This window comes from Scatophagus argus, chromosome 2, assembly GCF_020382885.2.
Source record: "Scatophagus argus isolate fScaArg1 chromosome 2, fScaArg1.pri, whole genome shotgun sequence".
In the NCBI taxonomy this organism is placed as follows: domain Eukaryota; kingdom Metazoa; phylum Chordata; class Actinopteri; family Scatophagidae; genus Scatophagus; species Scatophagus argus.
Genome location: NC_058494.1, coordinates 2,206,399 through 2,219,623, shown reverse-complemented (window position 1 = coordinate 2,219,623; position 13,225 = coordinate 2,206,399). Strand labels below are relative to the sequence as shown.

The following is a 13,225-nucleotide window of genomic DNA, read 5'->3' as shown; positions in this document are numbered from 1 at the left end:
CTAAGAGTGCTACTCTCCTTCAAGTTCAATGCCGTGAGTGTGTTGGACAGGTCACTGAGGTCATGTCATGCATCATTTATTGGTATTTACATATACATACAGATACTCGAAAGCACTTTCCAGTGGTAAGTAAATTCCAGTATTCACAAAAACGTAACCAACACTTCACCAACAAAATGAGTTCACAGTCTGAATCATTGTCAGTGAGACAATCATCTGACAAGGAAAATATGTGAAGTGCCATTTAATAAACATATAAAATAAACAGACTGTGTGAACTGCGTCAACATAGAGGCAATGTACTGTGTTCCAGAGTACAGCTGAGTGTATGATCTAGTGATGTTTCAGTACACAAACTCAACCATACTGTCTAAAACATTGGTGATATGTTGTGGTAAATAAGGGGCTTGGCATATCCAATTTTAAGCTGTTAAAGGAATGGAATCTCAGTTGTCTGTCATCCTGCATATGAGCCTATCATCCTCCGTGTGCTCCAGATAGTTAGTGAGCAGGGAAGGAAGAGGAAGGACTGGGAGCAGCTTCAGTCTAGATCGACCAATCAGATTCCTGATCTGGATGCGACACAGCTGGCAGAGACTCCTTGGAGAAACTAGAGAGAGGAACAAAATGATTTCCTCTTACTGTTGTGACACAGCTCAGACTGAATATTGACTAGTTTCATGCACCAGTGTTGAGAATCACTACAGCAGAGGATATTGCAGTACCTTCGAATGTCAGTAGCAGCTGTTGTGTTTGTCCACCAGGAGGCGCCAGCTCAACAGGTCGCTGATTGTTACTGTCTCTGAGGTTGACATCAGCTCCAAAGTCCAGTAACACTGACACCTGGTCAGTACTGTCCTGTCTGACAGCTGCATGCAACGGACTGTCACATCCTCTGCCTACATTAACGTTGGCTCCTAAACGAGACAAGGACAAGGGGAGAGAAAAGGACAGGGCAGGATAGGAGAAGAGAAAAATAAAATAAATTAGAATTAAATATAAGAGAACTGCCTATCTGACCTCTGTGTAGTAGGACAGAGTAGGACTGCTCTCTTCATGCCACAGCTCAGACTCCAGAAGAATATAATGAAACATCTTTTTCTCAGTGGAACAAACTAGAGTAGGGGTTCCCAACGTAATGGCCCGGAAACAAAATGCTCCCAAGATAATTCTGAGATGTCACAGAATGATTACAGGGAGGAGAAAGAAAAACAAAACATGTCTCTTGTCCAAACTTTTTACAAACTTTAAATACTGCATACTTTCAAACCTTTAGACCTCTAAAAATCCTTAAAATCAGTGTCAGCTCAAGATTTTTTTTCTGAATGCATGGCCAGATGTGGCCACTGAAAGCCTTTGGGTGGCACATCAAACCAAAAGCCACAAAGTGAACATCAGGAATTCAATTTTGCTGTTATAGTATATAGACTAGCTGTAGTGACTGTTTTTAGTCTACATTATTCTCATCATTATCCAGACTTACTTCTTTAAATAACCACGTTTTATGGACGACATAAGACTTCTTCAGGCGTAAACACAGCTAGGTGCCCTTGCCAGTGGTAAAACAACCACACTGCTCTGCTGTCCTGAATATCTGACAATAAAATCACACTTACTATTCATTTGTCATATATCTATGGAAGCCACGCAGGACAAGAAAATATCGCAGAGGTCAAAATAAACAGGAATGAAATCTGGAATTATAACTGAGATATTCCCCAACATTACACTGAAATATAAGCAAGTCATAACTATTAAACAATAAAACAAACTTGCTTCTGGTACATGGGACTTGCACTAGCTGAAAACTATGACAATATCAGAGCCAAGAAATCGCATACTTTGGTTTCTTATGTTACAGTTAATCTTGCTAATTATCTGATATACGTAGACGAGTACTAGTACAGGTAGTACAGGTTTTTTTCACAAGGGGTGGGGGGTTATAAAACTTTGAGCACACTGACTAAAGCTTTGTGGACCAGAGGGGCCAAAACAATGGCTGCTCGTATAAAACTGTGGGCACCTGCTCCCAGCACAGGAGATAATACAGGTGTGCCACAGGATGAAACGACAAAGAGCTGCAGTAAATGAGACACACCTCTGTGCAGCAGAATCTTTGAGCAGGCTGTGTGTCGGTGCAGACAGCTCATGTAGAGAGGGGAGCCCAGGTGGGACACTTCATAGTCTGGATCTGCTCCATGAGACAGCAAGGACTCTACACACTGGCTATTGCCTGCATGTGCACAAACACACAATAAGAAAACATTCACAAGCAGTCAGTGCTAAGTGAAGCTCAATCGGTTCCATTCTGAAACTGAGATGAGTCATTCAGCCAAATTGCACCAAAATCTGAAGATGTGGAGTGGAGTCACAGACTAATGCATCTATATACTGCACCCAAGGTTTCCGATCCGTGTGCGGTATTTACCTCTCTTGCAGGCTTCGTGCAGAGCGGACGGAAAGTGTGTGTGTGGTGTGTGTGTGTGCGCTCCACTCTGCAGCAGCAGCTCCATACAACCGACACTTCCAGAGGCACAACAGTTGAACAGAGGAGTTACGCCATCGATGGTAGCAGCATTCACCTAGACACACGCATACATGTGAGCAATACAGTGCAGCCGCCATATCTACTAACACACACACACATATTGGTTAGGGCTGAGCAATTAATCAAATCTTGGCTTCCACTGATCATGAAAACAAGATAATTATTCTAGCTCAGAATTTATATCAGAGAAAGAGCAACATTCTAATAAACACTGTGCATTAGAGAAGTCTTTTTATTTTCTCTATATTACTATAAGAGACTTTTTCAATTGAGAAGAAGAGAGGAAATACTTACATTAAAAGTGAGGAATACTTACATTAGCTCCAGCATTTATTAATGCTCTGACACAAGCTACATGTCCTGACAGGCAGGCTTCATGGAGAGGGGTCACATGATCAATAGTGACAATGTTGGCATGATATCCCTAAAATTAAAAGCACACAGATTCATGATTTCAAGTTGTTTAAGGATTTTCTTCGAATCAAACTTTCTCATTTGAATGAAGTCTGCGTGAATGATGGTGACTGGAGATTTCTGTCTTTATGTCTGCTCCTCTTTTATGGGAAGAACATCATGCTAAACTCCATGTAATGCCGGCTGTTAATGTAGAGCACTTTATTTTAATTAAACATAACAGCAATACACAGTTAGAAGTTCATATTTTGTAACGCATTGTATCATATTAACAGTTTTCATATTAACAGTTTTCCAGAGCACTACAAATGAATTAGATATTAGTTCACTATGCGGAAGGAAACATATCAAGCAATTCAATTTAAGAAGAATAACTTCGATTTGAAAAAGGCAGCAGAACTTTTCAAATGTTTTGCACACAACTCAGGAATGATTATTAAGCATAACTAATGTCTTAAAAGTGGACCTTCAGCGGGCTAGCACCATGTTAGACATCAAGCTCCAATAAGTGTTACAGAATCAAGGCCACTCGTGATTATTTTCAACACTGAGTCATCTGTCGATTATTTTAATGACTAATCGAGTAGTCGTTTAGCTTCACTGGTTCCCACGGTGATGTCTTTAAAATTGCTTTTTTTGGTCCAACCAACACTCTAAAACCCAAAGACTCTTCATTTCTTTTCATAAATTACAAAAAAACTGGAGCTGGAACCAGCAAATATGAATGAATTAATGAACTACTCATGGCATCTTTTCATTAATGTCATTAATGTTACTTGTGTTCTTTGTTGTGCAAACATGTAGAATAATAAACACCTGGGTCCCATTAGTTTCATAGGTTTTAATTACCCCAAGTAAATATTCTGTTTCACCTGCAAACCACAGCATTGTAAAAAGTAACACCATATATCATGTACTTCCATGAAGTAAGTGAACATCTATTAAGAAAGACAACACGTCTCCACTTCCTCTCATTGTACAAAAGTGAAGCCAGAATATCCCAGATACGAATGCTGCCATCTTCTGGTTCTGGTGATATAATTTGGAGCCAGAGTCTGTACAGTAGCGATAGAACTTTGAAGCTGTGGTAACAAGTTCACACCCAAACAACTGTCAAACTCAGCTGTCAATCATGATGTTTCACTTGCTTCTTATAGCATCAATTAACTTTGCTTAACTGAAACAGACCTTATCAGAAAACTTGAACATACATCAGTGTCAACATGACAGAAACCATCTTTGAGAAGAATTTATTTGATGTGTATTAGTTTTTATTTGATCTAGGTCCTATCTGCTAACATGAAGACCGAGGTGTTTATGACATGTATTGCAGCCAGCCACCAGGGGGCAATCAAGATGTTCTGGCCACCAAAACAACATTTGGGATCTCTTATGCTGCCCTCCTTTATGTACAATTAATAGTGTAAGGGTGTTACCTGGGCCAGCAGGGTGCGCAGGGCAAGCAGTCGACCCTGGGAAGCCGCTTCATGTAGAGGGGAGCGATCTGCCCAGGACCCTGGACACACAAACACAGAAAGGGGGAGAGAGAGAGAGAGAGAGAGAGAGAGAGAGAGAGAGAGAGAGAGAGAGAGAGAGAGAGAGAGAGAAGGAAAATGTTAATCCACAGAACATTTATGGATCTTCACAGCAAAATAGCATTGCAGCATGCTCCTAGGCAAATGAAGAATGAATGAATGAATCATGAAAAGATCCATACGGCCTAACATCTGTGCTTGGTTATTTATTATCCTATGGGTATTATTCACATGATACAAATATTTCATTTTCATAATATCAGTTATTGTCAATAATGGCATGCAGTAGTTAACACTAAAGGTTTGATGCGGCCCTACTCATTTTGAATTAAAGGAAAGGATCTGCTCAAAACAGATTCTACAGCAGGCCTTCAGCATTACTTCCTCTCTTGCATCTCAGTATTCACTACATTAACACACACAGTGTTATCTACAACATACCCATATCTCCGTCTCCCCATGGCACATCCAGCCACTGGTACATGTAAGACATTCTGAATAAAGTCTCCTTGTCTTTATGTCTGTCAGACTGGACTGAGAAGGAGCAGCTACACAGACAAGAGACTGCAAAGACCAAAAATAGCAACTAGCAAGCTGACTAGCTAACTGAATAAGTAGCTGAGTAAGTGACTGGCTATTAGTGTGAGGCCATTTCCACCCCTGTCCTTCTCTAGATGGTACATGCCAGCAGCCATTTGTGAAAGGTCAAGAGCAACGACAACACATGGCCTCAGAAAACACTTGCCCTCCTCCTTCTTGATCTCACACCTTAACTGCCAGTTTGAATAGTATCTTCTTTGCTTACCTGTAATTAACACTGGCATGTGCCAAGTTCATACATTAATATAATTTACCAAAAAAAAAGAATAAAAGAAAAAAGCATCACTGCAGCATGTCGGACAGAGCAAGCTCCCTCTGCTAAAAGAGTGGCAGCCACCAGGGGCTCTAAAGGAGGACCTTCCCAGTGATCCCCTCTGTCCCTGTCCCTAACCCAGCCCTGCATCTGTTCTCTCATGTACGATTAACTTGAACATGGTCAGGACATGTGACCTGCAAGCCTTGACCACAGTGATGGAGCCTGAGGAAAAAATACAAGCAGTGAAGAATAGTATACAGACTGATGGATTTGTTTAATATTGTTCAATAGTTGTTTCTGTCACTGTAATCATGTATCCTAACTATTAGCCCTTTATTTATTAAATGACTTAACTGTGTAACCTTAATTATTATGCACTGACCCTATCATAATATTTTAATGTGCTCTTTAAGTCAAATCCTGCATGTTATTATAACTTAATTGATAGTTGTAATTGTAGCAGCCTTCAGAGATTTAATTACAATTTTAAGCCAATACATATCTTTGTAACATTCTCTAAATTTAGATTTAGATAACATGATGCTAAACAGAACAGATGGTGAATAGAAAGTGAAGATCAAGTTTAAGCTCATGGCAGTTCACACACTGATATGATGATTAACAGCACAGCTCTGAGCACTGAGCTTTGGGTTAGTGATTGGAATATAATGTATAATATACATTCTGATTGGAATAACAACATTTTACATGTTCAGAACTCTGTTTTATTTTTCATTATTAGAATTTTAGGTGCATCTGTAAGAAAGCAGTTCATAGGTAGGATTATTTATTTTGGGGCTCACACAATTATTTGTTGACTCTTCTTAGTAACAACATTCCTTTTTAAACATATCATCTCAACAAAAGATTAAAATAACTTTTTTGTTTCATTTTCTTCTGTGAACTGTTCACTGCCAAGCCGACTATAACCAACAAAAGCTATTGCGGACTTTTACACGGTGTAACGTTATTTATAGCCTGCTGTTACTATACTTAAATGTTCACCGATACATGTCCTTTTATAAGACTGTTCTATACTCCCAAGGTTTGACCAGCCTCTGCGGCAAATCTCTAACTTTGCCCAGCAGCAGCCTGGCTGTCTTCTCTTTCTACCTGAGCACAGCAGTGTACCGACCTTGGCTGGTCAGAATTCCCCAGCAGGCCTTCTTTCGCTCCGGGACGTGCTCAGGTGTCGTTCCGGGCTCAGCAGCTCTTTTCCGGGACATGTCCGGAGCTCCAAACGGAACCTCTGGTGCGTTTCCCAGGCTGTCCCTCACGCGCTTTCCGCTCAAATAACACCGACCGCAGCCGAGCGGGGCGAAGCTGGGCTGAGAGCGAGGGAGCACTGTGATTGGCTGAACTGCTTTGTTGTTGTTGTAGCCAACTCACGTGACCTTCTCACATGCGCTCCCATGTGTGGACGAAGGAAACTATTTTTGTCCATCAAACAGGCAAAACCTGAATAACACGCAACCATTAGCCCAGCTGTGCACGACATGCATTTGATGTTTAACTCTTACACATAGAATCATCTTACTGAACCTCCTCTGATCAGATTCCATTTTGTATAACCACCTCACACATTAGCCTACATTAATTTAGCTTTGTACTGAATTTGCTAGCAATTCATTATTGCGTGTCATTACAGTCTTTTTATAGTTGACTTCATGATTTCAAACATTTTTTTAAAAATCGGGGTTCCCCTAGAAATGCATCTTTAGATAGGAGATAGAAAGACAGACAGACAGATGTAAATACATACACACACACACACACACACACCTAGATACATACATACTTTACAGTGACTGTGCCCAGTTAAATATACATACATAGCAGTGTAGCAGCTATGGAACCATTTCTGAAAGTAGGTCAAACTGTGGCTAACTTCATGTATACAATGAAAAATGGGATCTTAATTCACAATAGTGCACACAGTTGCTTGCCATTCATTTTAAACACAGTGATATTTGTACTTACAGATATGGTTGAGGGGTCTGTTTCTGGGGTGGCACAGTGGTGCATTGGTTTGCACTGTCGCCTCATAGCAAGAGGGTTCCAGGTTCGAATCTCGGTCTGGGCCCTTCTATGTGGAGTTTGCATGTTCTTCCTGTGCCTGCGTGGGTTTTCTCCGGGTACTCCGGCTTCCTCCCACAATACCAAAAACATGCACATTAGGTTAATCGGCTACTCTAAATTGCCCCTAGGTGTGAGTGTGAGAGTGTGTGGTTGTTTGTCTTTGTGTGTTGGCCCTGCGATCGACTGGCAACCAGTCCAGGGTGAACCCCGCCTCTCACCCGTAGTCATGATGGATGAGTCAATCTGTGATTTATCACTCATTTGGTTTTATTCGTGAATTATATTTGGCCGAGAACACAGTTGACATTAACTTACAAACTAACTAACTTAATTTTCTTATTTAGAGCTATAGGTTTAATTTAGGTATGTATACTTGATTGTGATAAAGGTACAAACCAGTATGTTCCTCACCCCTTAGAGATACAGGAAAATGCTTACCCTTTCTCCAAAGGGAGCTATGACAGTTGGAGAGAGCTTGGAGTAGATGAAGGCCAGGAACTACTTCCAGATGGAAGAGAAAAGTCATCAGTGAGCAACTTGTGACCATAAAATAAGTCTTCATGTTTTGATAATGAAAAAATGGTAATGATGCAAACCATAAATATCTATGGATTATCAGTATTATGAGATGGGTGTATTAGTGTGTGAGAGCCAGTTGTGAAGTATGTAAGGATGTATCCATACAGCCATATCTCGTGCCAAGGATCCTTTAGCTGTCACGATGCACCCATGTTGCCCATGGCTTTAACAGATTTGAAATAGAAGCAGCAGGTAGCAGTGTGAGAAAGCAAAGACAATCACTGGACACCATTTCCCAGATTGCATCAAATTAAGGAGGACTGAGTGACTCTGCTGCACAGTTCACTTACTACAACACCAGAGTGTGTCTGCTTATGCCAGTAAATTGTGAAGAATTATTTAAAAATAAATAAATGAATAAACTTTATAATATAGTACCCTTTTGCTTTTTGAATTTCTACCAAGGACAAAATTGTTGAACATCTCGTAAACAATTTGATTCTGCTGGCAGAATTCACACAAATGTAGATTTAAATATTTTAAATAACTTACAAACAAAAGCTGTCCTTTCAAAACCCTTGAGGCATTTTATCAGTACGAATTCATTCATACTACTTAATTTCAAAGAACTACATTTTAAGTTACACTATCATTTTTATGCATTTTATTTATATTTTTTTTTAAATCATAATTTAAATGAGTTTCTTTTATGAGTAGGCGAACTCATTACGATCATGTTCTCTTTTATGTTGTAATGAACGCTGACTGGAGAGCGCCCTCTGTCGGTCAGTGCAGGCACATGATGGAGCGTTGCTGTAATCAGGTGCCGACTGCCGGTTAATAGCAACAGCATTTATAAACGCAAGCTGGCCATGAAAAATATATTGAAAGAAGAACTGAAGAATTATCAAGTTGTAGGGGAAAGGAGGCGGGTTATTTAATTGTCTATCGACATAAAAGTTATCTGTCTAACCTTGTCTACAGCAGCCTGCTTTTGTTTATGTATTGCATTTTATTTTGTAACTGCTTAGTACATGCAGTCAATTGTATGCTTTCATATACGTGTACTACATTCTCACTTGTTATGAATAAAGCTTTTTTCCTTTAAAAAAAAAGCTGTTCTTCTTCTTCTTCTTCCGCCTACTCACCTCTCGTATTTCTCTTTCTTTTTCACAAAAAAACGGAAGTGCGTCCATTTAGTCTTACCCGAAGAGAATAAAATACAGCCACTGCATTCATTACAGCAAACTAGTTCAAGGCGCTTCCTTGTCAGTTTGTTCCTCCCTTAACCTGCTTGAATTTAGACAAATAAAATCATTTTTTCGAAAGTGTATGTTCAAATTCTTTATATTTATGTGATTGAATTTATTCTGATTTTTTTCTTTAAAAAGACCCAACATTATTTTGAAACCAAAGAACGGGAAGTACGTGTTAATGCACGAAACTTGGCTTTTCCGTATTCTGTCCAGTAGCTAGCTGCCGCGTACAGCTTGTGCTTTACATTTGTTATTGAGTTACTGTTATTCTGATCATTCCTGTAGTTGTAGCTGTATTTAAAGATGAATACGGTTTTATCGAGAGCTAACTCTTTGTTCGCCTTCTCTTTGAGCGTCATGGCGGCTTTAACATTCGGCTGTTTTATCACGACAGCATTCAAAGACAGAAGAGTTCCTGTGGACATTCACGTCGCTAAAGTCATGCTGTAAGATTCATCGTCGTTCAGCAGCTGGTAGCATTGAGTGCTTTCACAGTGCTCTGCTGTGGATGCACTTACTCACTATATTATAGCTAAAATTTATTACCGGCGTATTAACGCTATTATAACGTTAAAATGCACGCGGAAATGAGCAGTCAAAGACTACTGCAGCTACATGTTTTAGCTGCCGCTCGTATGTAAAGACACAAGGGCCTTCTGGTCAGACTTCACGTTTTGTTATTGACTGTGCTTTAAACTCTTGTCGTTTTGTGACTTAGCATTATATTAACTTACAGTTTTCTGAGGCCTTAAAGCTTTAAAACTGTGAATTTGACCTGAAATCAGACGACTTGCTCCATTATAACAATTGTCAGCATCTCAAACCTGCTTATGAATTCACGATACACACGAAAACACACTGCTTAGTATTGCATTTAGGCAAAGGTGTAGCCTATGCCAGATCGTTTTAGACATGTTAATTCTAATGCATGTGAAACGTAACAACAACTAAATGCTAGGCCATATTTCAAACCACAAGAAAGTCACAGAGTCTCAATAAGTGTAAGTTCAATGCCAATATCAGCGCTTAGTGTGTTTTTCATGGAATGGAAACTGATCATGGGACGGCAGTTGTTATTGTTCTTACTCTAACGTGATCCAAATCCTTCAGCTTCGTGTGTTTTCACCCAGCATCCACAGGAGTCTCACTCTTTCTCTTTCCTCTGTCGTTTCTCTTACTTCCTCCTTCTTGTCTTCTCTCTCTCTGGCTTCAACAGGAAGAATGTTGATGACTTCACAGGACCTAGAGAGCGCAGTGATCTCGGTTTCATCACCTTTGATCTCTCAGCTGATATCCTTTAGAATACTGACAGTACATGTTGCATTTCAATTCTTTCTACAAATGCTCTTGAGAAATAGACCCGCCTCTGTGTCTGTGACAGAATCCTGAGTTCACACTCATACTGTGGGTAAACTGATGTTGGCTTGCTCTCTGTTGGATGAGAGACAGCTTTTTGTGGGGCAGGCTAAATGTTGTTCTTGTTGTTCCTGAACTTTTGATACATTTGCAGCCAATTTTTGACTGGAACGTTAAACAGCTCTTTCTCTATCTGTCTGCTGAGTACGCCACAAAGAGCAATGTAAGTATTAGTAACCACACACACATATGCAGGTTAGACTGACATTCATGCACGGTATTCGCCTTCCATTGAAAGTAAAGTGAAATTCTTGTCAGATCACGTTTGTCTGCCTGTGTTTGGTTGTAGACAGCATGTGAATGTTGAAATGATCCTTAAATTCTGTGATCCCAGAGCAGTCTTTCAGTTGCCAGACAGATTTCAAATTGACTTGTGCTAGTTGCGATTTTGGGTTGTGTTGTATATGTGGGTCTGCATGCTGAAAAATGGTCATGAATAAATACAAAACGAAGAAAAATACCTACAGTCTTAATATCCAGTGTAAAATCTATACATTGTACTGTAGCTCAAAAGTGCCTACATTAACAAATCCATTCAGTTGTTTTGTTTTTACTGTAGTGTTACGGTTTGTCTAGAGATCATCTATTGTTTTTCCAGCCCACTTTAGGTGAAATTACATCCACTTCTGTGTGACAGCAGCTGTATTCTCATTACTTCCCTTCAGTTGCTGCCATGATGATGCTAGCTAGCTAATTCTTGTCTCATCTGTGGCCTGACAGATGTTTTTTTTTTTTAATCGTTACAGTTTAGCTGAATGACTCAACTCACTTGTGCATGATGGTATTTTGAAAATGAAACTGACAGGGCATCACTGAGCTTTGAAGGTTTGTGAATGTTTTATCTGTGTGTATCAGTCTCTAAACCAGGTGGTGCTGTGGGATAAGATTGTCCTTCGAGGTGAAAACACCAAACTGAATCTCAAAGATATGAAGTCCAAATACTTCTTCTTTGATGATGGGAACGGACTCAGGTTAGACACACACACACACATACATACTGCCAATACACAGCTTTCACTTTGTTTAATGGCAGCCTGCATATTAGATGTCTCATGTTTCACCAAGGGTCAACAAAGTCTTACAGGTTTAATCTTTTGGCACCATAAATAACAAGTACAACATTTCATGGTATTTGTACTTGAATATGTCTGTTTTCTGCTATTATATACTTCTCACTACTTTTTGCGAGAAATATTGTACTGTTGTACTCTCCTATCTTTATTATAGTTCACAGCAGATTACACATACAGGCAAAGTTAAAGCATCTGAGGCTATGTCCTGACAGTACCCAGTCTCCAAAAATACTAGATCCTACATTTCCCATAATGCAATTCATTAGCATCTTTTATTAGAGCCTCCCTGTTTAATAAATGCCCACATCTTTCTCATGCAACACCTTCAAGCTTCAACCTTCAGGCTTGATTCGTTCCCTGCAACACAGGGAACTAAATGCAACTTGCAGATCCTTTGTGTTATACAAGAAAACATTTTTTTTTTCAACTCAAGCAGAGGGAACTCAAATGGCATCACTATGACATCAGGTATTTTGTCAGACTTGACAAACATCCACCAGAGACACTACAAGTTTTCTGGTGCAGCTTCTTAAATGTACGAATGTACTGTTTTTCTTTGTCATCTATGACAGTAAACGAGGAGTCTTTGGGTTTTACTGTTGGTTGGACAAAAGAAGCAATTGGAAGATGTCACTTTGGGAAATTGTGTTTAGTGGCAGACCTAAAGCGATCCCTTTAAAGCTTGTAAATATCATCCTAAAATGTGACGTGCTTATTTTTTTCGAGCTGCATTTAAATCACTTATGTAATGTGACTGGATAAATATCGCATCTGTCTCGTCTCCAGGGCCAATAAGAACATCACTCTGACGCTGTCATGGAACGTCGTCCCCAATGCCGGAATCCTGCCTCTAGTGGCTGGAAATGGACACGTCAGCCTCCCTTTTCCAGATGCATATGAGACCACCAAGAGCTACTAGATGTACAGAGACATACAGGCAGCCAGGTTCAGTGCATACTGTACTGATAAAACAACAGGGGGGGAGGCACACATGGAAGACTCACACACTGTACACATGTGCTTCTTCATAGATGTTAAAAAATTTTTGGTTTGTAATAAAAGTTGAGATTGGAAAATTGGTGTCTGTATGTGGATTTTTTAAAAAAGAGCAAAGCTGTTGCAAGTTAAAGGATCAGAAGGCTGACCTCAGCAGGTCGTGTACTGTGCAGCAGCCTGACTGCTTTTCACCCTACCAAAGTTCTCCCACTGATGTAGGATTATTGTGCTGTGAATGGCCAATACTATCAGACATGATCAATCCCCCTCCCCGACCTTCAACTATGAATCAGCTTGCTACTTCATCGCTCTGAGGAGGAGCCAGCTACCACTCAGCAAAGCAGTGCATGTGTTAGAAACCACTGTTCTCAGACAGACCCATGGTATGCACATTTGACCATCACAAACCACAAGACTGACGAGGTGTCGATGCTTGTGTCGCAGTTGTACCACATTACGTATTGGTAAGAGGGCAGCCACACAGTGTACTTCATGTGTCTGCAACAGAATGTTTTAACTTCTGAACAAGTACT

General features: G+C 40.0%; 2 protein-coding genes across 3 annotated transcripts; one reads left to right on the top strand and one right to left on the bottom strand.

Annotated features, from left to right (window-relative positions):
• Positions 1-59: 59 nt before the first annotated feature.
• asb5b (ankyrin repeat and SOCS box containing 5b) lies at positions 60-7,483 on the bottom strand. 2 transcript variants are annotated; one of them, XM_046400577.1, is made up of 8 exons: positions 7,334-7,483; positions 6,489-6,681; positions 4,399-4,478; positions 2,865-2,972; positions 2,429-2,582; positions 2,099-2,233; positions 726-917; positions 60-610 (listed from the first exon to the last, which is right to left on the bottom strand). In XM_046400577.1, the coding sequence occupies exons 1-8, from the start codon at positions 7,454-7,456 to the stop codon at positions 447-449; spliced, it is 1,149 nt and encodes a 382-aa protein (XP_046256533.1). In that variant the 5' UTR covers positions 7,457-7,483; the 3' UTR covers positions 60-446. The 2 variants fall into 2 exon arrangements, with proteins under 2 accessions (XP_046256533.1, XP_046256540.1); XM_046400584.1 differs by having other exon boundaries at positions 6,489-6,811; positions 7,334-7,465.
• A 1,912-nt stretch (positions 7,484-9,395) lies between these two features.
• On the top strand, positions 9,396-12,772 carry spcs3 (signal peptidase complex subunit 3). The gene is made up of 5 exons (XM_046400546.1): positions 9,396-9,653; positions 10,424-10,497; positions 10,710-10,786; positions 11,479-11,594; positions 12,483-12,772. Exons 1-5 carry the CDS (start codon positions 9,511-9,513, stop codon positions 12,613-12,615), a joined length of 543 nt encoding a protein of 180 aa, XP_046256502.1. The 5' UTR covers positions 9,396-9,510; the 3' UTR covers positions 12,616-12,772.
• Positions 12,773-13,225: the final 453 nt, after the last annotated feature.